We start from the raw sequence: 21,698 nt of genomic DNA, 5'->3' as shown, positions 1-21,698 counted from the left end.
TCTTAGGTGTGTAGAGACCTAAAGTAACGTTCAGTTCATATTTTAGAGGAAATGTGGACTCTGATCCCAGTGCAATGGAAAGAGTGCTGGATTTGAAATCAGCAGGGCTTAAATTTGGGTTTGAATCCTGGTTCTAATACCCGCTACTCTTGTGACCTTGAGCTAGTCACTAAACCTTTTGGCCCTCAATTGCAAAAGGGTGGGCTTGGACTAGATGTCTTTTAAATTCTCCTTCATTACTGAATCTTTCATCCTTAAAGTCTCCTGGACATTTCATCTCTGGATCTATATTAGGAACCCTGAGAAGCACAATGAAATGGGTAGAGGTGGGAAATGTAAAGCAAGACAAATTAAAGATTTTTCTCTTTTCACTTTCTTCTTCTCTCTTTTCAGTTGCTGGCCTTCAGTGGGAGAAATGAGAACAAAGTGCTAAGAGAAGGAACAAGGGGAGTTCTGTGACTTCCTCAAACACGACCCTTAACTTCCCTAGCTTGGGTTTTCTAATTTGTAAAATATGGGCATGTCAAACTAAATTATTTCTAAGACTTTTTATAGCTCCAAGATGCTGTATTATTCATGTGGATGGTGGATATCCTAAATCCAAGACCTTTTTTAATACTTTTTTTTAAATCTTGTTCAGTAATGTGGTATATAACTAGGCTTTAACACTAAAAGCTTAAAGTAATAATTAGAGACGACAGAGATTAGTGAGAAACTGCGTAAGCTTTGTTCAAATTTAAGTTGTCTCTTTTTAAAAAACAGATTTCTCCCACCACCCAAAAAAATCCTAGGTTGGAAGAGGAACCTAAATTTTACTTTATTATTATTATTATTTTTTTTTAGCAAAAGTTGATTAAAACTCAGTATTTCCTAATAATTGTTATTTTAAAAATTTTAATTTATAGAACATTAAGGTGGTTTTTATTTTAATGTCTGGTGTAATCTTTTACTTGTTATAACTAAAATAAATATTTCATGTTATTTAACTTTTATGGTTTACTATATTGGCTATAAAACTATTATGTCTAGTGTGAGCTTAGAAGTTGTAAACCAGTGTTCTGATACCTCTTGGGATATTTATGGGAGTAGGGAGAACTTGAATTATAGAAGTGGTAGCTTGGGTGGGGGGTGCTACTGTGGATTAAGCATTTGTATCATCTTTAGCATCAGTGCTGTAGTTCATTATCTACTGTTTTATGGTAGTAGTCTTGTTCATTCCTTTTTCTTATTTACTATTACTTCTTGGCAAAATCTTCCATTAAAGCCCTAGTGTAGTTATGGGGGTTACCCTGGGGTCTTGAAGTTGATGACAGTAAGCTCTGAAAGATCCTACCCAAGTTGGAAAAGCTTTGAGTACATATCCAATACTTGAGTAATGTATACCTGATCTGAGGACTAATTTAAGTAAGTTTGGAAAGGCTTATCACCAGCTTGGCCACATATTAATTGTTTGTCCATATCCACCCTCAAAGATGATCTATTGATGTAGATTACCTAGTAATTTACATAGTTCAGCTTCTTAAAGTATTTAGGAGAAATATTTTACAGAAAATCACTTTCTTAGGGGAACATAACTTTGGACAAGTCTACTTATTTTAATTAACAGTTTTTAATGGGAATGTTGTTTGTTTTTTTACTCCTGTTTTATAACATTAAGGGTTTGGATATAATTGCCATGTTTTTATTTAATTTCAGGGATCCTTCCAAAGTAAATATTCTGGTACCTGGTGCTGGACTAGGAAGATTGGCCTGGGAAATAGCTATGCTAGGTTATGCTTGCCAAGGAAATGAATGGAGTTTTTTTATGCTCTTTTCTTCCAATTTTGTACTCAACAGGTATTTATATTTACTTTCTATTTAGGATGTAAAATTCCCAGAGAAGAATTACATTTTGCTTGTTTATATGAACTTTCATGTATATTTTTGGCGTTCTTCATTTTAAAACCACTTTGCATATAAAAGTAACTTTTTTACCTACATATTTATATGCCTAAATGTTGGGGTAGAATAAAAAACTGTAAAGAAATGAATCGATCATAGATCATTGTGTCTAATACCATTCATTTTGCAACTGAGGAAACTGAAATTTGGAGAGTTTAAATGACTTGCCCATGTTCACATGGGTAGTAACTTAGCAGAGCTGGAATTTAAACCCTAGTCCTCTGACTTCAGGTCCTATAAGCAGCCTTTATTCAGAATAATTAAGACTACCTCTTTTTTTGCTTCAGAAATTAGCATGTTCTCATTGCTTCTGTGAAATTCCAGTGGTCCCTTGATTGTTCCATTGCAGCATTGAAAAGCCCATGAGAAAAAAAATCAAGGTCATTTGGGTGGTTCCCCAATCACTGAATTTCAGAATCAGAAGGGACCTTGGAAACCATCTAGCCCAAGCAGTACCTGAAAAGGGGTCTCGCTCTACGACATACCTGATCAGTGGTCGTCATTTAGCCATTGCTTAAATATGTGAGAAGGTACACACTCTACCTCTCCCAGTTGACTAGGTACGTGTAATCAACGTCACTTAATTAGGCAAACCCACCAGCCAGGAGAGGCATTAGAAATGCTACTTTCTCTTCTGGAGCACTAGTAAGTGTTCAAGACTCAGTTAGGGAGGAGATTAATCAAAATCTTGGAGTTCTAAAGGCAATCGCTAGTCTGATCATTGCATCCCAGAAATTTGTCTTCTAATGGATAGTTGCTACTTTGTAAAGAAACAGGCTATGCTAACTCAGTCTAAATGACAAAATATTGTGGTTGAAAAACAAAATTTACAGTAGAACTGTGAGAGTGTGTGGTATAGTAGATACAGGGATAGACTTGGATTCAAGAAGGCCTCCTCAGATATTTACTAGCCATGTGACCATGGACGAGTCACTTAATGTCTCTGGGCCTTAGATCCATATATTTAAAATGAGAGGATTGGACTTGATGGCCTTTCCAACTCTTAATCTATAGTCCTATGATCTTTCCATTTTCTTGGGTGGTCATATTTCCAAATTTGTGTATTTAAGTAGTAGTATAGTTTTCAGTAGTTTTTTTATGTTTTTTTTTGTATTACATTTTAGAATAACTAACAATTTAGTGAAAAGAGCTCTGGATTTGGAGTCAAAGGCAATTAGTTTAGCTATAGTTGCTTCATTTTATAAGTTAGGGGGTATGACTCAAGTGGAGGAAGCTAGGTAGTTCGTGAATAGAGCTCTGGGCCTGGAATTAGGAAGACTTGAGTTCAAATCTGGCCTCAGATGCTCACTAACTGTATGACCCTGGTCAATTCACTTGTTCGCTTTAATTCACTGGAAAAGGAGATGACAAACCACTGCAATATTTTTGCCAAGAAAACCCCCATGTGGGGTCATAAAAAGTTAGGCATGACTGAACCACAATGACTTAAGTCCTTTCCAGTTCTAATTTGTTACAATTAAAACATACCTAATCAAAAACAATATTTTAGTGTTAAAGAAATAATTCCTTGAGTAAGATATTTAGTTAACACTCAATTTGGTTTTCATGTTTTTGCAGATGCTCCGAAATTAACATGCATAAACTTTATCCTTGGATTCATCAATTTAGCAATAACAGAAGATCGGCTGATCAGATTCGACCAGTCTATTTTCCTGATGTTGATCCCCATAGTCTTCCTCCTGGTTCTAACTTTTCTATGACAGCAGGAGATTTTCAGGAGATATACTCAGAATGCAGTAAGTTCAAATCAAATAATTATAATAAATTATTTCCCTAATCTAAGTAAGATGAATCAGTATAAAGTTTAGAGCATTCCATTTATTGTCAAAATGTAGGTCAGTAAGTGTTTTTACGTTATTGTTTACAAGCAATTTTGCTAGACGTTGTTGGATATGAAAAAACAAAATAAAAAACATTCTCTGTTTTCAAGGAGCCCTATATCCAAGGTGTGGAGGTAAGAATGAACAAGGCATTTGAGGGATCATAGACCAGAGTCTCTAAAGGAGTTATTTTTTAGTACAGTGTTAAATAACTTTGGGAAAAGATAGGTTGGGGTCATATTGTGAGGGACCTTAACTTTCCAACTGAAGGAATTTTACTTTAAACTATTTACAGTAAGGATTAATAGTTTTTGGGTAAGAATTCAATTTCATTGAAGAAATATTTATGAAATACCTACCGTGTGCAAGGCAAAATACTAGGTGCTGGGTACACCAAGACAAAAATAGAACAATTTCTGCCCTCATGGACCTTACATTCTCCAGAGGGGATATAAAGTAATTTGTGGAGAGGGGAAGAGCTTTAACGACTAGTCTTGGAGGAGAGTAGGAATGGCCTTGTGTAGAAAGTGACAACTGAGCTGAGTCTTGAAAGGAACTAGAGATTCCAGAAAAGTCACGTAGGAGAGCGTTCTGGGAAGGGAGGCATCTTATGCAGTCATGGAAGCAAGAGAGGGACTGTCATGTATAGGAAATAACAAACAAGCCAGTTGGGCTAGAATGTATAGTATATCAAGAGAGGAATGTGGAATTAGGAAAGAGGCAAATTTTGAAGGACTTGAAATGCCATATAGAGGGGCTTGTATTTAATTTTAGAGGCAATAAAGAGCCAGAAAAACTTCTTTAATAAGAAAGTGGCTTGTACTTCAGGAATATCGCTTTGTCAGCTGTGTGGAGGATGGATTGCAGAAGGGAGACTGGAGGCAGGAAGGCCACTTAGGAGGCTGCAGTAGTCCAGACAAAAGGTAACAAGTTCCTTTACTAGGTAGTGGCCTTGCACATAGTAAAAGGTCAAGAGGGGTGGGTGGAAAAGATGCTGTGACAGTAGAATCAATAAGACCTGGCTACTGATTAGACACAGGGGGTCAAAGAGGTAAAATATCCCATACTTATACAGGAAATCTTTCCCAATCTCTCTTAATTCTAGTACCTTCTTAACTGTTGGCTATTTTCTTTTCATCTTGTGTATAGCTTGTTTGTACATAAGTCTTTGCATGTTGTCTCCCCCATTAGATTGTGAGGTTCTTGAGAACACAGACTGATACATAGTAGGCACTCAATATATATTTATTGACAGACTGACTTGGAGTTCACAAACTCCGAGACTGGAGGTATGGTAGGACTCAACAGAGATAAGAGTTGGGAAAGAAAGGTGGGTTTGAAGTAGGGGTGGAGAGGGCTAATTCGTTCTGTTTTGGACTTGCTGCATTTGAGGTACCTGTGGGAAATCCAGATGGAAATGTCTATCAAATAGTTGGTAATACAGGAGTGGAACTCTAGAGCAAGGACTGGATATGTAGATTTGGGAGTCATCTGCATGTTTGATAATGGAAACTGTAATAGTTGATGAAATCACCAAAGAACTAATGGAGAGAAGCTAACAAGGCCCAGGACAGAGCTCTGAGGTACATGCATGCCTAGAGAATGGAACATAGCTGTTACAACAAAGCACAGTGAGTAAAAGAGTAGCCAGACAAGAAGAGAACCAAAGGAGAGCAATGACATGAAAACCCAGGGAGGGGACAATGCCCAGGAAAAAAGTACTCAGTGTCAAAAACTGCTTTAGAGGTCAAGAAGTATAAGAAATGAGAAAAGGCCTTCAGAGTTAGATTTTTTATAATCTTGGAGGAAATCATTTCAGTCCTGTGGAGGCACTGGCATGCAGATTGCAAGGAGTTGAGACTTTAGGAGAGGCTAGAGTGGGAGCAATGACTATAAATAGCTTTTTCTAATTTGGTTGTAAAAGAAGATAGGGCCAAGACAGAGAAAAAAGTCCGTCAACAAGCATTTATACTGCCTACTGTGTGCCAGGCTCTATACTAAGCTCTGGGGCTGCAAAAAGTGGCAAAAGACAGTACCTGCTCTCCAGGAGCGCATAGTCTAATGAGGAAGACACATGAAAACAACTACGCAGAAACAAGATATATACAGGATAGAATGGGGATAATCAACAGGGAGAAGAAACTAGCATTAAGGGAGATTAGGAAAGGCTGTCTGTAGGACAGCCTGGGATTTCAGTTATAACTTGAAGGAAGTTAGAATGTAGAGATGAGAAGGGAGAGAATTCTAGGCAAAGCAGAAAGCCTGTGAAGATACTTGGTGATGAAATGCCTTGTGTGTGAAACAGCAAAGATGACAATGTCAGTGGATCACAGAGCATGTAGAGGTGAGTAAAATAGAAGAAGACTGGAAAAGTAGGAGGGGATCAGGCTTTGAATAGTAAATAGGAGATGTTTATATTTGATCATGGGGATATAAGCCACTGGGGAATGAATACAAGAGTGACTTGATCAGATTTAAGTTTTAGGAAGATCATTTTGACCCCTGAGTGGAGAATAGGCTGGAGTGGGGAAAGACTTGAGGCCAGGACACAAGCTCGCAGGCTGTTTTCAGTAGTCTAGGTGTGAGGTGATGAAGGCCTTTACAGGGTAGTGGCAAGGTCAGAGAAAAGAATGAGCATAAAAGAGATGTTACAAAGGTAAAATTAACAGGAAGGTGAAAGAGTGAGGAGTCAAGTATGATGCCTAAATGGTGAGCCTGGGTGACTGGTAAGATGCTGGTGCCTTCAACAGTAATAGGAAGGTTGGACAGAGGGGAGGTTTGGGGAGTGGACAGGAAATGATGAGTTCAGTTTTTGGATATGGAGCTTAAGGTGCCTATGGGACATCCAGTTGGAAATGTGAAACTGGAGATTAGGGCTATATAAGTATATAGAATCAGCAGCATAGAGATAATAACTGGATCTGTGGGAGCCAGTGAGATCACCAAGGGAAACAGAAGAGGCCGTAGGACAAGAGTCCTCCTGAGGGATGCCTGTGTTAGGCAGGTATGACAGGGATGAATATCTAGGAAAGGAGATAGAGAAGGAGCTATTAGATCGGAGGAGAACCAGTGTAGTGTAGTGTCACAAAGATCTGAAAAGAAGAACATATCAAAAAGATGATCAACAAACAGTGTCAAAGCTGCAGAGAAGTCAAAAATGATGAAGAATGAGGAAACAACATTAGATTTGGTAAGTAAGAATTCCTTGGTAACTTTAGAGAGAACAGTTTCACTTGAATGATGAGATCAGAAGCCCAACTATAGAAAGTTAAGAGAGTTCAAGGAAAGAAAATGGAAGGCTATGACAGTAGTTTGACGAGGTAGCTGAGTTAAGAATTAAGTGGGTGTAAAGGATGAGGGGCAAGTGTTAAGCAATTGATTTAATATCTCCAGAGTTTTTTTTCAGCTCTAAAGTTCTGTGATTCTATGCAGAGTTTGACAGTGAACTAGATGGTAACCAAAGAGACTAGCAGGATCATGCGAACAATTTTTAAAATAGAGTATACTTGTGCATATCTGAAAGCAAAACAGGAGTCAGTATAGTAGATTACTCATGCTATGGAGCAGGAAATACATTGTAAAAAGTGCAAGAAATCAACAAATGAGATTGAGGATACAGGTAGGAAGGTAAGCCTAAGAAAGGAGGATTGATTTTTCTCCTAGAAGCATGAGTGGATCCACAATTTGGAGATGCTAGTATTTATACTGATGTTGGAACTAAGAAATGGAAAAGAAAAGAGGATAAGGTAGTTTCTGGGAGAGGTAACTTTGTAAGAAGTAGAAGGGACCCAGGAATGGAGATGGTGATATTGGGACAAAGGTAGAACAGTAGTAAAGAAACTATTGGTAAATGAAGCTTTAGTGTAGCAGCATCTCAGTGGAGTTGATCTGGGCTTTGTACCTGAAAAAGGAGAAGGGTAAGCCAGGGAAATTCAAGGGCAGAATCCAGAAAAGCCACTCGTCAGGTTTTGGGTGGTAATAGAGCAAAAATCCTTTTAGATTTGGAACAAATGGTAGACTGGAGACCTTACTTCTCCAGTATCCAGGAAAGTTTAGCTCTAGCTCTGAATTGGGATGAAAATATGAGTGAACTCAGAAGAGGAAATGAAAAATATATATAAAAACTGGAACTGTGTTTAAACTTGTGCCAAACCAAATGAGAATATGTGAGGCTATATAATTTAATTTAATTTAATTTAATTTAATTTGTACTTTGTACTTTCACCTGGTAGCAAGACAGTTGTATACTATAAACTGTTGTGCTGGAGAAGATGCAGTGGTGTGTGTAGCAAAGAAGGGAGGAAGAAGGAGAATAAGAAAGGGGTCCAGTGCCGTAATAATTTAGAGCAAAATATTTGACAAGCTACCTGAGGCAGGGAGCCTTCTGTTTATAGACCGTTCTGAACATGTTTCATAGTAAAGGTCAGTTATCAGTGATGTAGGGCACCAGTGTCAAACTCAAATCCTTCTACATAGGGATTACTAGACTGTACATTGGGATTTGAAAACTATATATCAGCATTATCTATGTTCTATTGTATTTGTATTTATTTTGTTAAATATTTATTAATTACATTTTAACCAGTTGGAGCATTGGTAGGGGAGCGGTGTTAGCATGTTTCAACACTTCTGATGTAGGGGGATACAAAGATGAATAAAATAATGCCCCTGTCCACAAAGATAAATTCATAGAACTGAAGAGTTGGAAGGGATATCAAAGGCGAACTAGTTCAATTTAATCAGCACAAATTTATTAATTACCTATTTATCTGCAAAGCACTGTACTATACTATGCATTATGGATGTGAATACAATGAATGAAATAATTTCTAACCATCATCCTGGAAAGCAATCCCTGTTTGAGATGCAGCCTAGTCCAGAAAATCATTTTTTCATAACTAAAGTCTTTCACACTATCAAATGGTTCAGGATCAGAAATTTTACAGATTAGTAAATTGAGGCTCATAGTGGTTAAAGTGATTTGTCAGCCCAGCATCACACAACTAGTAAGGGGTACAGCAAGGGCTTGAACCTAGGCTTTCTGATTCCTGCTCCATAGTCAGTTACATTATACCCAGTACTTGAGTTGATATTTAAGATTGTCCAAATAAAAATATAGCATTCTTTTGGCCCAACTGGCCCTAAAATTTGGCCTGTAACATAGCTAAACTGTATACCACTTTTTAATATTATTCCCATACCATTCAATTCTACCTTTCTCATTGATCTGAATTGATAGGTTCCTTATATACTTTGCCATAGTCTCCTAAGAATGGAAATCCATTTTCCCTGTGATAATTTTTGACCATTTTCACTCCTAATTATCAGAAGCAAAGGCACATGAGTGTGTTTTCAAAATTGTTTCTGTTAATCTTCAATAAATGCATTATTATTTTGCAATCTCTCTGAAATCTGCTCTGAATCAGATGTTAATCTTAATATGAATCAGAATTTTAAATGTAAAATGTCACTTTTTCGTCTTAACTAATTTTAAATAAGAGGGTAAAATGAATGAGTTAGAAAACAATTTTTTCAAAAATGGTATTTTAAGTCTTCACTCACTGTACTTTCTAAAAATAATTTGCACATTGATTATCTTATCACAGCTCTAATGTCTCTATTACAGACTAATATCATTTATATTAATCATTTTGACACCTTGATTACAACAATGGTAAGATTTTAGCTTCAGTTGCCAAATACTGTCAATTCTACCTTTATGATGTCTTTCACATATGTCCACTTCTTTCCTTTGATAACGCTACCATCCTGGTCCAGACCTTCATCACCTCATACATGGACTATTGCATATAGCCTTCTGGTTCGTCTCCCTGGCTCAGGTCTCTCCCCACTCCAGTACATCTTCCATTAACTGTCAAATTGATTTTCCTAAAGTTCAGGTCTGACCTTGTTCACCTCCCTATTACTTCCAAAATCAAATATAAAGTCCTCTAACTTTGAAAGCCATTTTTATGACCTGGCCCCTTTTTACCTTCCCAGTCTTCTTACACTTTACTCTCCTCCATGTACCCTGTGCCAGCGACGCTGGCCTCCTTGCTGTTCTTCCCACAAGACACTCTGTCTCCTGACTCCTGACATCATCACTGGCTGTCTGCCGTCCCTGACACTCTCTCCCTCCTCAGCTCTGCCTCCTGGATTCTCTGGCTTCCATCAAGTCTCAACTAAAATTTCACTTTCCACAAGAATCATTTCCTGATTCCCCTCAATGCTCGTTCCTGCCATCTTTTGATTACCTCCTGTTTATCTTGTATATATCTTGTTTGTGTGTAGTTGTTCATGTGTTGCCTTCCCTCTATTGGAGCTTCTTGAGAGCAGGAAGTGGTTTTTTTGGTTTGTTTTTCTTTATGTCCTCCTCTCTTAGCACAGTGCCTAGCATATAGTAGACATTTAATAAACCATTGTTTACTTTCAATCCCCTTCTGTTATATGAAGAATTAATAATTCTAGAAGAGATAATTTAATAATTGATTTTTTAAAATCTGTAGTTTTACATAAACAAGACAAGTTCTGTAACTCAGGGGAGTAATTTGTATTGGATTTTGGAAATATAGTCTCAGACTGCCTCGCCTCGAAAGAGGAAATACTTAGGTTCTTATCTCCTACAGGGCCAGACCCCTTGGTAAATCATATCCCTACTGGTAGTATTTATCTCTCTTTCCTCCTTTTGCCCTTCCAATGGAAGGAGACTCTCACTGGGGCTCCATCTTACTTAAAGGACTATGTGTCCCCAAAAGCTACTACAAATCTTGGTAAGCCATGGTCTGGGTGTTTTTGCCCTTCTCTAAATGAACTTAGAAATTGAGGAACACAGAGGGGATGCCAAATGCTTTGGTACATAATTATAGCCCTGCCTCCAGTCGTTATCCTTATTCCTCTGTGGCTAATTAAAAAATTGCTTCCTTGCTGGAGTAACTATAGCTGCTAGAGCAGTCCAAAGATTCCGGAAGTGCATAGTATGCAGATAAGATGCTTTATGGTGCTGCCCTTTACTGAGCCTCCCACAGAGCAAGAAGGAGTCTCAAATACAGTTGGTAATCCTTTCTTAAATCCTAAAACCATGATATTAGCGTATACGTGTCAAATGACTTGTGATTAATAAAATAAGTGACAATCACTGCATTAGGTATTAATCTGATTAGATAAAACCTACAAATAATTTGATAGAGATAAATACTTATCCTTATGAAGTTTCATCACTGCCAGTGGGTCAATTCAGTGTTTTCTATGGATATTACATTTGTCTGGCATTTCTCCCAAGCATTATCTACTCATTCCCTCACTCCTCATCAGTTTGTGGAACTCCATTTTCATATTTTATGATCTACTTCAAGCTGATCGTATTGTCTCTTACTGATAGATTTGTAGCGATGACCTTTTCTTCTCTTGCCCGGGCACATCATACCCCAAGAGTTTGATTTTTCTTTTTTTGTTTTGGAATAGATACCTGGGATTGTATTGCTACTTGTTTCTTCATAGACACAGCCCATAATGTCATTGATTACATTGATACAATATGGAAAATACTGAAACCAGGAGGAATTTGGATAAACCTGGGTAAGTTGTACTGTGTCCATGGCCTTTTATGGATTGCTGCATACCATGTTATATTGGATAAAGTGCTAGATTTGGATTTAGGAGGATCTGGGTTTGAGTTCCAGCTCTGCTACTTAACTAGCTGTGTAACTAGGGCAAAGGTTATTTAAATCTTCTAAGCTCAAGTTTCTTCATCTTTATAATGAGAACAATAATCCTCCTACAGTACTATCTACCTTAGAGGGTTGTTTTTAGGGGAACACCTTGTGAGCTATAAAGTATAATATTTGAGCTGCTGTTAATCTCCTTGAGCACTTTTTTCCTAATTTTTTTTCATGAAACTTAATACCTTAAACTTTGTGTCTAATCATATTACATTGTTTTTATTTAAGACTATTATAATTTTGCTTATCCAGCAAACCTCCAATTTTTACCAGCCTTTTCTAAACATATCTACCTAAGCTGTATGAAGAACATTAGTACACTGAAAAATTGTATGATGGTATTAATACATACCCAAGATAGTCCATTACTGAGATATCTTTTGCATGGTTTGAAGCCATCTTAACTTTGTGAAATTATATGTGGAATTAACTCTTCATATTATGTGGTTCTGTTAGTGAAAAGAGCACTGGACTAGGAAGCAGAACTGATTTCTAGTCCCCACTTCATCACTTACTAGCTGTGTGACCTCAAGCAGGTCACTTAATCCTCTCTCAATCTCAATTTCCTCATCTTTGAAATGGGAATAACATAACCTAATCTGCCTGATTCACAGGGATATCATCTGGATCCGATGAATTCCTTATGTGAAACATAATTTTTGTACCTTCTTTTTCCTTCCATGATTAGTCAGACATATTAAACAGCAGATGAAAAAGAATGATTAAGGATGGGGATGGGGGTTCATAATACAATTTCTCCTTTTTAAAAAAAGTGGAATAATAAGTTGTCAGCTATTTCCTGGTCTATGGGAAGGGAATTTCTGTACCTAATCTTGATTTTCTCAGCCCTTAGAGTAGTATTATGATAGCTACTAGTATTAATACTGCAGCCGCTTAGTGTGAGTCTCACTAAGGGACTGTCTGTGCTCTGGTCTGTGGGTAACCACAAGCCCTCTTTTCTGCCCTGGAACTGTGAGGAGGGTTCCCTCTCCACTGCTGCCACAAGTTCTGCTATTCCAGTGCTCCTCCTTGCCCCAGGACTTCGACCCAGATACAAGTATGGGCAAAGCAACAGAGTCCTGCCTCAGTGCTAGCAAAGAGACCCCTATAATCTCTTTCTGACCAGTCGTTTGCTCCCCTTAGTCTCTGTGGGCTGAGAGCTCCAAAAGCAGCCGCTGCTGCTGCCCCAGGGCTGTGCTGGGGCCAGGGCTGGACTTTGCTTCTCTCTCACCCAGGTCCGACAGACCTTTCCTACTGACCTTCTAAATTGTCTTTGGCATTTGTGGGCTGAGATGTGTGGAAACCACCACTGCTGCCAGTGATTCAGTGCCCTGAGGCCTACTCCTGGTTTGCTGGGGCCTGGTCTGTGCTGGCATGGCCTGCACTGGACTGTGCTCTTCTCTCAGCCTGGTGCAACAGAGCTTTCTTGTCTGCCTTCCAGGTTGCCTTCAGCTAGAAATTTGTTTCACTCTTGTCTTTTTGTGGGTTCTGCTGCTCTAGAATTTGTTTAGAGTGATTTTTTAAAGGTACTTGGAGGGGTTTGGGAGAGAGCTCAAGCGAGTTCCTGCCTTTACTCCACCATCTGGCTCTGCCCTCCCAGTTTGGTTTAGTTCTTAAGGTGGCATCATTCATTTGAATGTCTAAATTCTGAAAAATTTGTTAACAAGGTGGTCTGATTATTTTGTTTAAAAATAGTCAGGTAGTAGGAAGAATTGAAGTGCAGGAGAAAATGGAGTCTTGTGACCTTAAAAAAGAATTTTCACTGGAATGATAGTAATGAAAGCCAAATTGCCAGTCAAAAGAAATAGATAATAAAAAATGCAAACAGAAAATATAGATTAGTCATTCAAGATGTTTGGCAATGAATACTACTTCAGTATTTCAAAGATCCATGATTTCACCCCCATGGTTATCCCCTCTACTGAGTCAAATTATAACTCTGCTAATTTTTTTATTATTTTTTTATTTTTTATTTTTGCTTTTTGGTGAGGCTGTTGAGGTTAAGTAACTTGCCCAGAGTCACACAGCTAGTAAGTGTCAAGTGTCTGAGGCTGGATTTGAACTCAGATCCTCCTGACTCCAAGGCCACAGCTCTATCCACTGTGCCACCTAGCTGTCCCTTTGTATATGATCTTTGAAAGTTTCTATGGCCAAAAAAGTCAGCCCCTTGCAACTACCTTGGCCATAAGCCATTTTGAAGATCCTAGCTAGGCTGTTCCTCCGGTGACATTTATGGTTTATCACCTGACCCATGTTCTACACCTTTCTTCTTTGGTGTAGTGCCTGTGCTTCTCTGGCATGGCCTGTGAGAAAGCAAGCAGTGTCACTATACCATGATGAGGCAGAACAATAGGAATTCAACACTGAAAAAGAGAAAAAGAGAATTGTAGATAAAGGTGGGCCTAAAAGGTTAAAGTTATATTTAATTTTGTTTTCTATTAGGAGAGAATTGCATATATGAAGGCAAGAAAAAGAATTCTAGTGAGTAGAGGGAGAGAAAATAAAAAATGCTTAAAAAAAAAAGGATAACTATAGAAGTATTATGTTTTCAGATATCAAAATAGATGGAATCTAAGGAGTAAGTAGAGATTTTTAAAGAAGACAAGGAAATACCTGGGCAGCCCTCCCCACTCCCTTATAGCTAAAAGTATAGAAATCTTGATAAGTGTAGAAATCTCGATGAGAGACTCAGGGTTGAGAATTAGCACTGAAGGTCAAGAGGGTACAAAAGTTGGTAGTGTTGTTGAGAGCAGCCGTGAAGTCTATTATAGTTAAAAGGGGGGTTAATAGATTAGGTGAGATTATAAGGAATCACATAAGATAGCATTTTGTTTAAAACAGTTTATTAAGTTTGGGTTAGTAACAATAATAGACTGACTACTTTCCCTTCTGATAAATTGAACAGTAACAACAGTGGAATAAAAAAAACCTTCAAAATTTTTAGGACAGGAGAGAGGGAAGAGAATAGGAGCGGTAGTTTGAGAACATCATTTGCACGTTAGAAATATTTTGAAATTATGTAGACCTAATATTCAGAATAGTGTACTTTTAAGCTTTTATGAGCTAACCAGATGGTCTTCATTAATCAAACTTACTTAAATCATGTTATTTTTCTAGTCCTTTTTGTTTTCAATTAACTTCACTATGCCTGTGTCCAAAAAATTAAAAGTACATTCCATTCTTATCATGAAGCTGTTTGTTCTTTTTAGCCCTTATTATCTTCGGATTTTTAACCTAATAAAACATTTAATTTCTTGTTATTAGCTCAACTATCATAATCCTATATGAGTTGCTGTTTCAGCTTCTATTTTTATAGAATGGTAATGTGCTGGTAATGTGCATGTTTACCAATCAGGTAACTGATTCATTTTATTTTAAAAACATAGGTCCTTTACTATATCACTTTGAAAATCTGGCAAATGAACTTTCCATTGAATTGAGCTATGAGGATATAAAAAATGTTGTTCTCCAATATGGATTCCATATAGAGGTAAGGATGGAATACAGATTAAGAACTGTTAATGCTTATAAAATTTAGTTCGTAAAGTAATTAAATGCAAATATTATGCATTAGGGAGTAACAGGAAAATCTTTTTTCTAAATAATATATTTTCCCCAATTACATAATTTTTAACATTCTTTTTTTTATTTTGAGTTCCAAATTCTATCCCTCCCATATCTCCTCCCTGAAATGATAAGCAATCTGATATGGTACATGTGCAGTCATGTAAGACATATTTCTGTATTAGTCATTTTGTGGAAGAAAATTCGAACCCTCCCACCCCCCACCCCCCCAAAAAGTGAAAAATAGAATGCTTCAATCTGTATTCAGACTCCATCAGTTTCTTCTCCAGAGGCAGATAGCATTAAATAGAATTGCAGGGCATTTTTCTTCTTTTTTAAATTAATTTATTTTAATTTATCAATGATTACTTCCATAAGCTTTTGAGTTTTAAATTTTTCTCCCCCTTCCTCTTCACCTCCCTCCCCAAGACGGGCACGCAATCTGATATAGGCTATACATATACATTCCTATTAAACATATTTTCACATTAGTCATGTTGTAAGGAAGAATTAGAACCAATAAAAGGAACCACAAGAAAGAGAAAACAAAACAGAAAGGAAAAAAAAAGAGCAAATAGTATGCATCAATCTGCATTCAAACTCCATAGTTCTTTCTTTGGATGTGGATAGCATTTTCCATCATGAGACTTTTGGAGATGTCTTAGATCCTTGCATTGGTGAAAAGGGCTAAGTCTATCAAAGTTAGTCATCGTACAATGTGGCTGTTACTGTGTACAATGTTCTGGTTCTGCTCACTTCGCTCAGCATCAGTCCATATAAGTCTTTGCAGGTTTTTCTGAAGTCCATGCAGGGCATTTTTCAAGGATGTTAACAAATTATGTGTAAATTATGTTCCTAATTACAAGTAGACATTGCCTTTTCATTAAAAGCAAGACTTCCACTTTGAACTTGAATGCCATTTTGTTCATTATTTTGTGTATTTGAAACTGCATTTTTCCTTTCATTTTACAAAATTATAACTCAGAGATTTTAAGCTAATTTAAATGTCTTTTCCCCAGTTATCCTTAAATTGTAAGGCTTTAAAATTCTCTGTTAAATTTAGAGCCATACAGAATTTGAAAGCATGGAACCTATGCAAGATAAATGAGATATTTAGCATCAAAAACTTTATAACAGTATCATTTTCTACTGCAGGTAGAACAAGAATCTGTGTTGTCCACATACACTGTGAACGATCTCTCTATGATGAAATACTACTATGAATGTGTGCTGTTTGTGGTTCGTAAACCACAGTAATTGTCTCCTGTGAGTTCTTCAGGAAAAAAATGATTAATGGAGAAAATGTTGAAATAAACAACGCAAAATCAACTATCGGTGGTGACAGGACACAACCTCAAATCAGTGGTGCCTTCTTTATTCCTAACAGGATTTAGATATAGTGTCTATTTTCTTAATATATGTCTGTTGCTATCCAGACATGTACTATGCCATGCATATTTGTACTATATTAATGAGTGAAAGTGAAGGGAAGATCTTCAAATGTACTTTTTCCTTGAAGTGCAGAACTGTTTGTCTCAAGTAGAAAAACTGTCCTTCTGTGTCTTTATGAGGCTGCCCTATTGTAAGACTGCTGCACTGATGACTCAGTAGTATTGAAATCCTAATACACTCTTGGCCTTGTTATAAACATGTACACATTCAGCTCAAGAAATGTCTAAACCATCTTCATCTCTTAAATGAAAATTTTTCTCAATTTGGATGTGAGGCAGAATATCTAATGAGTTTCTTTTATCATTAAAATTAGTTGAGCATTTCATTTCTATAGTTCAACTTGATTTTGAGTAGTATTTAACTTCTTTTCATAAAAACATTGAATTGGGTCATCAACAGATAATGCATTTAAGTATCAGTAAATTTTGCTGAATCTTTTGGTCATACTAAACAAATTTTTAAAAAATGCTAGTTACTGGGTTGTTTTGAAACATCTGACAAGACCTCAGAGACTGAAATGAGGCATAAAGCCCTGTCTTTAAAATGTAATAAATTTGAAAAATGGGAATAAGACTTTGCCCACTTATTACTTAAAACTTCAAGCTACAGTCACGTGGAATTCATCAGTGTAAATGTTTACGTAATGTTTTTTTCTTTAGCTAGGTTATCTGAATTACTAATAACCAGGCATTATTCTGTTTAGAATAACTACACACTAAAGTAAAAATAATTACACAGTAAAATCTGTACCATGGTAACATAGGTGTGGTGTGATGTGAGAAAATCGTGAATGTGAAAATCAGGGTTATTTTCTGCCTATAGTGTACACCTTAAATATTGTTAGCAACAGCTACTAATGTAATTTTGGATTAAGCAGGTCAATTCTAATGATTGTTAGCGGCTTTAAATTTCTACCTCTAGTAGTTCCTTTTTTGGAGGACATTTGCTTTGTGGAAATTGTAATTTGCAAGACTATCGCTTCCACACTTTAAAATTTATAGAGGGGAGGAATTGCTCTTGTTGAATAATTTCACAGGTTACAATGTATTGTATCAAAAAACTTGTGGTGAAATGTATTAGATAACTCTTGATTATAATAATGTGCTGATAAAATGACACTTATTGGTAAGAAAAATTCTGGGAAATCTTTAGGTATTTGTTTTCAATGAAGTTAGGAAGTCATAACTCCATTAAGGTGTCTTATGACCCCATTCACTACTTTCTTCTACTTGCATATTTTTAATAGGGCTTCTGTGACCTTGACTACAGTGGAAGTAAGAAAAATCCCCTGAATTGCCTTATTCATTGGAATATGAGACTTGTGAGGACTTTACCTTATTGAATCATTTTTTCTCTTTTTGATCCCTGGGTACTTGCAGTATTGATGCAGAACACCATAAATCATTACCTCCACAAACTAATTTGAACTTATTTTCAAGGAACAAAAAAGCATACCTTCCTTTTAGAAAAGAAAAAGGAAGTTTAAAAGGAACTTTACATGACAAAATCCTTTGAAAAGTTGGAGCATGCCAAATGGGGATAATTTTAAAATACTTTACTTATATAAGCAATTTACTGGTATTTACTTCATTTTCATACACTTGGGTCAAAACAGTTGATGATCTTTGGACATATAGTTAAAGCAAGAATATATCAGCATGTGTGAGTCAGCTTTATTACTGAACTACATTTTTTTGTCTATTTTCTGCATCTATCATATAACAATGTAACCTATTTCCTAATTATATGTAGTGTTTAATTGGTTAAATTCAGAACCAGTTGTTTCATTTTATTTTTCCTTTTCCCTTCACAGTCTTTTTTTTCCATTCTATAATGCACATTTTTATTTGTCTTTTAAATATTTGCATCTGAAATATTCTAAACTTGAAGAGGTGGCTTAGATCAATAAAAGGCTCCAATGGAGGTTATGATTTAGTATTTCTTATATTTAATTACCCCTTGTCACTAAATTGCATGTTCTTCATTGTTACTTTCTGAAGTCTTCTATATGCACAAGCATTTTCATTCATATTTTAATAAAAGGGAAATAAGCATGTATCTTTGCTTAATTTTTCTTGCCATAATCTAAAACAACACAGGTTGATCAAGTGTGCAAGATGGAAAGTGTAAAATACAAAGAAAAGATGTATAAATCACAGTATAAAACTTCAAATGAAGTTGTTTGGCAACTATAAAATGTACTGTATTGATATGTAATCTTCATTCTAAAGCAGCTAAAATGCTGAAGTGGAAGCTTCATGTCTGCATGAACTTTCCTATATTTTTAATTGTGTATGATGGACTTAATTTTCTTGGACATTAAAATCTGCAATTGCTATGAAATTGTATGAGCTTGATCATTTGCTTCCAGGTAGTGGGGTCAGTGTAAAGAAAATGGGATTTGGAGTCTGAGGACTTGGGTTCAGATCCTACCTTTGCTACTTACTTGTGTGACCTTGGGCAAGTCATTTAACCTCTCCAGGCCTCAGTTCCCTCATATGTAAGATGAAGATGTTGAATTAAATTACGTCTGAGGTTTCTTACAGCTCTAATTATTTGAACTGGTAACCAGGTTCATAATCACTATATAGCTGATGACTTTGATGCAGGAACTAAAGGCAGCATGATAAAGAAGAAAGTGAATTGGTCTTGGTGTAGAAAGACTGGAATTCTAGCTTTGACTCTGCCACAAACTCACTGGGTAACTTGGTAAATCACTCGATCCTTGGTTCTTTCATATGAAGAAATTAGACCAAATGATCTAAGTTCTCTTTTTAGCTCCAAAATTTTATGATTCTTTGATTATATACTTAGTGGCTCTTAAGAGAACCTCTGAGAGTCTATTCTTGTTTTTATGTATAGCCTTCCAGAACCTTGAAACTGTTACATATGAAATTTAACAAAAGGATAAACTGAGGGCATTCTCTGAGCAAGATAACATTTATTAACAGAGGCATACTGCCTGCCAATAAGTGGGTCAATGGCTTGCCTCCATTTTTGCCAAAGACCATGAGCAGATGGACAGCTCCCCTTTCATAGGTTTTGGGGAATACAGAACAAAGAATAGAACAGGGTAGATGACATCATGGAATTGGGGACATGATTAGTTTCAAAATGGAGTCACAGGGAACAAAATGATTGGTTAATATGGTAATGGGGGGTTAACAACGATGTCGTCCCCCTCCCCCTTCTTTTCTCCTGAGACCAAGAAGTACTCATTATTTAAATGCAGGTGTGAGACAGTGGCCCAGACTTTTGGACAACAAACCAGACATCTTTGAAGGATAGCTTGGTGGTGTAAAGATATCAGGCCTGACTTCCTTGTGTTCACACACATCCCCCAATGTTAGTTAAATTACTTGAGGCAAGAATAGATCAGTGCTTAATAGGACAGCTGGATTTCTAAACTTAACCTATTACAAACCAGCTGAATCTCAACTGGGTTCAGAGACAAAGAGCTATGACGCAGTTGTAGGACAAAACCAGTTACAGGACAAAATCAGTTACTTTAAACAGAATTGAGCTTAATTTTCTCAATTTCTCTCTTTGATCAAGGAAAGATAAGTATCTCTCATAGATCACTTCTATAAAAAAATCCATTAAGGTCTTTACAAATAATCATCATCAACAATAGGGTGCACTAGCACAAATTTTTCCAGTGGAAGTTCCAAATAGGCTATAACACAGTAACTAATAGAAAAATTGAAAAAAGAGTAACAATTGATTATTCATAGCACAAGTTACATACTCCCAGTGTTTATTTAGTCAACATATTTCATCTTAAATCTCAGATGTCCCATGTAGCCATGTGGTCCTCTGGTAGCATCTCCTCTTGGGTATTCTGGAATAAGTCTGATACTCAGGATAGCTCTGCAGGGGTTCCTCTTCAGTAGAGTTGTTTCTCTGGTTCCATACCACTTGTAGATTTTTGATGTTCCTGCTAGAGTCTTTTACAAAACATCTCAATACCATATAGTACACATTAAATTTAACTTCTCCAATTTGTCAAAAACAGTTCAAACCTTGTGGTTCTCATCTTGCTGACATTAGGGCTATAAGAATATCGAATTAGGAACCTATAGTTCACTTGAAACTTCAGAGAATTCAACTCAAATACCCTTTGCTATTTCTATCTTTTTCTAGACCCTGTACTTGAGACATTCAGCTTGAGACAACAAGCTGAAAAGGCTTTTTTAAAAATCTATGCAAATCTGACTTGAAAATGAGCCCTTCTGGTTCAAGACTTAATATTTACCAAAGCAGACATATAAGCTAGGGTTAAAAGTGCCTCTCAAATTAACATTGACTGACCATTATCATTAACTTTCTGTGATATGTTAGCAAATTGTTCCATTAATATATTTAAGAAATTTAAATACCAACTGAAAAATTTAAAGCTAAATGTTTTAAAATACCACAGAAGGCAAAACTCTTAAAACCTTTAAAATTTCTGAAAACTTAAAATTACATAAATAATTGTCTGATCCTGTTGCTTTCTTAAAAAAAAAAACTACTCAATTTTTTATTGCAATTATTTAGAATTCCCTTTCAGAACTCCAGTTAATTCCAATTCAATTCCCCACTTAGGAGGAATAGAGACAGAAAAGGATCTAGTCCTCATATGAAATCTAGGTAGCAATACTCTTCATAAGTAGGATTCCATTACACAAATGGATTTACTTAAAAGTTACAAATTGTACTCCTGTGGTAACAAATAAGTGCTGGGATGGGATGAGCAAACTAACTCCAAATTGTATACAAAGAATAGTGCATATCCAGTGAGTTGTATTATAGTAAACATGTTTGTACTTGTGACAGGCTCCACAAACAGGTATTAATCCCACATTAAATGATAAACTGACTTTTCCTTTGAGGTAACATGAGCTATTCCATAAGTTACTCACTTCAAAACAAAACTGAAGGTGTTTCTGATTTAACCTTACTGAGTAACAGATTCATATCTTGGTCCCACAAATTCCTGCAGCATTGTCTAATGATACTCATATCCTGGAAATTTAAAGACCTTATCTTATATACAAATATGTAACTATAAACAGGCAGATGACAAGCCCAAATACCCATTTACTTAGTTGTCTGTAGATTGAAAGCAGCAAGATCTCATATGCTTGAATCCTACAGCAATGCAGAAATGCTAAAATATTGCATCAACAAGACTCATTTA

The 21,698-nt window shown here is 36.4% G+C and overlaps 1 protein-coding gene across 2 annotated transcripts in view; it reads left to right on the top strand.

The window, feature by feature from the left end:
- Positions 1–18,847, top strand: part of CARNMT1 (carnosine N-methyltransferase 1) — a 44,198-nt gene extending 25,351 nt beyond the window's left edge. For both annotated transcript variants that reach the window (XM_027875113.1, XM_027875114.1), the window contains 5 exons: positions 1,696–1,836; positions 3,520–3,698; positions 11,244–11,357; positions 14,887–14,990; positions 16,220–18,847. In XM_027875113.1, coding sequence (XP_027730914.1) covers positions 1,696–1,836; positions 3,520–3,698; positions 11,244–11,357; positions 14,887–14,990; positions 16,220–16,321 — 640 coding nt within the window. In that variant the 3' untranslated portion in view covers positions 16,322–18,847. The remainder of the gene's footprint in view (positions 1–1,695; positions 1,837–3,519; positions 3,699–11,243; positions 11,358–14,886; positions 14,991–16,219) is intronic.
- Positions 18,848–21,698: the final 2,851 nt, after the last annotated feature.

Source organism: Vombatus ursinus, unplaced genomic scaffold (genome assembly GCF_900497805.2).
Source record: "Vombatus ursinus unplaced genomic scaffold, bare-nosed wombat genome assembly UNPS02014807.1, whole genome shotgun sequence".
NCBI classification, from domain to species: Eukaryota; Metazoa; Chordata; class Mammalia; order Diprotodontia; family Vombatidae; genus Vombatus; species Vombatus ursinus.
The sequence above is the reverse complement of the archived record's forward strand: the minus strand, read 5'-3'. Positions and strand labels throughout refer to the sequence as shown.